Genomic DNA, 3,360 nt, shown 5'->3' with positions numbered 1-3,360 from the left:
ACCACCCCCAACCCCGCCCCGCGCATCCCTGTCGACCCCAGGGGGGTCTCCCCCCAAGAGTTCCATCCAGTATCTCCCATACCCTCTGCGCCACCCGCGGCCCCCAACCGCCCTGGGTCCCTCGGGCTGGTCTTTGCTCTGATCCTGCCCCCCTCCCGGCCCCCTACCCACCGCCTCACTCGCTCGGTCCCCTGACCGCCCCCCGGCCTGGCCCTGCCTGTGCCCGCAGAGAGGAGAAGGAGCGCTGGATCCGGGCCAAGTACGAGCAGAAGCTCTTCCTGGCCCCGCTGCCCAGCTCGGACGTGCCTCTGGGCCAGCAGCTGCTCCGGGCGGTGGTGGAGGACGACCTGCGTCTGCTGGTGACGCTCCTGGCGCACGGGTCCAAGGAGGAGGTGAACGAGACCTACGGCGACGGGGACGGGCGGACGGCCCTGCACCTGTCCAGCGCCATGGCCAACGTGGTCTTCACGCAGCTGCTTATCTGGGTGAGTTGGCGCGGGGGGGGGGGGGGGCCTTCCTGACATCCGTCCTCCCCACCCAGGGTGGGGAACCCACACCTTTTCTGCCAACCGTGAGAACGTGCTTCCTTCTGCAGTACGGGGTGGACGTGCGGAGCCGGGACGCCCGCGGCCTGACCCCGCTGGCCTACGCTCGCCGCGCCGGCAGCCAGGAGTGTGCCGACATCCTCATCCAGCACGGCTGCCCCGGGGAGGGCTGCGGCGTGGCCGCTGCCCCGGGCAGAGAGCCGGCCAATGGCACCAACGCCTCCGCCGAGCTGCACCGCAGCCCCAGCCTCCTGTGAACCCCGGGAAGAAGCCGGAGGGGCCAGGACTGACGCCGGGGCGCAGGCACCCACCTCCCTCCAGGCCCTGGGGGAGACGAGAGACACAGAGGCTGAGACCCGGGGACCTGGGAAGAGTCTGGGAGGAGAGCCAGACTGGAGGGTCAGAGGAGATGCCCGGGACTCCAGCCGCCGCAGGTGTTTGCCCGGCCAGCGCTGCTGCGAAGGGACAGGATGCTTTGGGGGTGCTGTGAGAGGAGGGGAGCAGGACCTCGCCCTCCTCTAGGTTCCTGCCTTCTCGTGCCAGCCCCCTGTAGGCCCCCGACCCGGAGACGGGAGCCTGGGCAGGCCAGAGGTCCCATGTAAATGTGTACATTGCAATATTTATGTTTGTGTACATACTGGTGTGTGTGTGTGTGATGAGCCAATAAACCAGACCGTGTGTGGGGGGGGCCTGGCTCTCGCCTTTCATCTCCCCACCTTCTGAGAAAACACCCCTTGGGGCTCTGCTTCTATGTCCCTGTCCTCTCCTCTCTGCTGTACTTTGGGGTGCCCCTCCCCGCCGCCCAGCCTCCTCCGTGGGCTTCTCTCAGCCCCTCTTTCTCCAGGGGTGGCGTTGAGTCTGTCAGCCGCCCCAGGAGGGGAGACTGGCCCTGTGCTTCCCACTGGAAGCTCCCCGCCGCTCCCCCATCACCCTCACAGAGGTTTCCTGTTGGTCTCCTTGTTTTCATCCGTATGCTGTCAAGTAGCCTTATTAACACCACGCCTGTGCTGGCCCGAGGTCACCCACAGAGAGGGCAGGAGTCGTCAGGGAACCAGCCCCACAGCCAGACGTGCAGGGGGTCAGCACCCGGGAGAGTCTGAGGATGTGATGGGACAAGGGGGGCTCGTGCCAGGGGAGGAGACACATCGCTGACGGCAGGACGGTCCCCTGGACTGCCCCCAGCCTCCCCGCCAAGCCAGAGGCAGGACCCGGGGCCCCTGCTTGTCCCTCGGACTGTCCCTTAGTCTCGCTAGAAAGACGACCCGTAGAAAACCTCTGCATGTGCTCTTGAAGAACTTGCCAGGTTAGGGTCCCCGCTCTTGAAGGCGCTTGCCGCCACCCTGCTGATGGCCTGTGTGCGCGGTGGGTGTGGCGGGCTGGCGGGCTTTGCGTGGGCGCCTGCCAGGGGGAAATTAACCAAGTAAAGCTATTCAGAGAGAAAACCGGATTTTATTTTCTTCATCCACAGCCCCTTTCGCAAGGCGGATAAGCGCCTTAAGCAAAGATAAGGGCAGAATAGAGACAGAGCTATGGGTACGTGTAAGATTGGGTTCCTGGGCTTAGAAGAATGCTAGCAATAATCATCTCCTTAGGTTCCCTAAGGAAAAGAAGCCGCTTGAGAGAGTGAATAACTGCCTGGTATAGTTCAGGAGGCTGCAGAGGCAAAGCCAGAAAAAAAAAAAAAAAAGGCAGATGAGAGCCTTGGCTTTGCCAGTTCTCCGTGCCCACCACTTGCCCCCAGCCCCAGGGCGGGGGCACAGAGCCTGAGGGCCTCTGCTCCTGCTGTCATTAGATCTGCGGACAGGATTCCTGAGAGCGAGGTGACAACAGCTCCTGGGATCCTTGATCTCTCTCTGCCTGACTTCTCTCCTAAAAAGAATCTCACCCTGTAGGTTCCCTCTGTGGGTGAGTCTAAGGTTTCAGACAGCCTTGATCTAGATCAGGGTGGGGCTCACCTGGATTACATTTTTCTTGGCCTCCAGCCTTCCTGGAATTTAGCCAAAGAAGAGAGAAGACACTGGATGTGTGTCCCAGCCCGGGCGCTGTGCCGCCGTGGCTCAAGACCAACCACAGCTCCAGGGTCCCTTCATTCTGGCTGCCAGAGCCGCTGGGAGGGAAGGGCTGTCACAGTCCCATTGGGAAAGGCGGGCAGTGGACATGTGAGCGACTAGATGGCTGACCAGCCCGGAGCCAGGACCCACAGCACACTGCCCTGGGGCAGTGAGGAGGCTGGCCAGGGCTGGCCGGGGCTGCCCTTCCCTCCCCTTGCTCACCTGCCTCCCTCGGAGCCTTTTAATCTCAGTGGCTCAGGAAGAGAGCAGATCCTGTTTCTTCCCAGGCAGGCCCGTTAACCGTGACAGCAGCTGCAGCTGGTTTCTCTGGGTACAGGATGTCAACCCGTCTTGCGAAGGCGGGGAAGCGGCCGACAGCCTCAGCTTGTCTCGTTCCCTCCTGTTCTACCCTGTGCCCTGAGGGTGTCCCCGAAGCCTCATGTCTGTCTGTCTCCTTTGTCCACCGCTGATGCTGTTCCTTAATTTGCTCGAGGAATTCCCACCCTGAAGCCTTTAACTCCTATCTCTGTAGCTTCCCCCACAGCACACACCCTCCCAGAACCACCAGACACGCATTCCTGCCTCCTGCACTCTGCAGTGGGCCCTCTCAAACGGAGGAGGACCTGGGGTCCCAAGCTTTGCAAACGGGGCAGGGTGGGTGGGAGGGGAGACCACCATCAGCGCTGTAAGCACAGAGGACTGGATGTGGGTCTTCCGCTCCAGGCCCTCACGTCTGGAATGTCAGAGAACAGCAGACATGGGCT

At 62.4% G+C, this 3,360-nt stretch overlaps 1 protein-coding gene across 3 annotated transcripts in view; it reads left to right on the top strand.

Moving 5' to 3' along the window:
* AGAP3 (ArfGAP with GTPase domain, ankyrin repeat and PH domain 3) overlaps positions 1-1,275 on the top strand; it is a 44,207-nt gene extending 42,932 nt beyond the window's left edge. For all 3 annotated transcript variants that reach the window (XM_010857241.1, XM_010857243.1, XM_010857242.1), the window contains 2 exons: positions 230-485; positions 596-1,275. In XM_010857241.1, coding sequence (XP_010855543.1) covers positions 230-485; positions 596-802 — 463 coding nt within the window. In that variant the 3' untranslated portion in view covers positions 803-1,275. The remainder of the gene's footprint in view (positions 1-229; positions 486-595) is intronic.
* The last annotated feature ends 2,085 nt before the right edge of the window (positions 1,276-3,360 follow it).

Source organism: Bison bison, unplaced genomic scaffold, assembly GCF_000754665.1.
Source record: "Bison bison bison isolate TAMUID 2011002044 unplaced genomic scaffold, Bison_UMD1.0 scf7180017864379, whole genome shotgun sequence".
NCBI classification, from domain to species: Eukaryota; Metazoa; Chordata; class Mammalia; order Artiodactyla; family Bovidae; genus Bison; species Bison bison.
The sequence above is the reverse complement of the archived record's forward strand: the minus strand, read 5'-3'. Positions and strand labels throughout refer to the sequence as shown.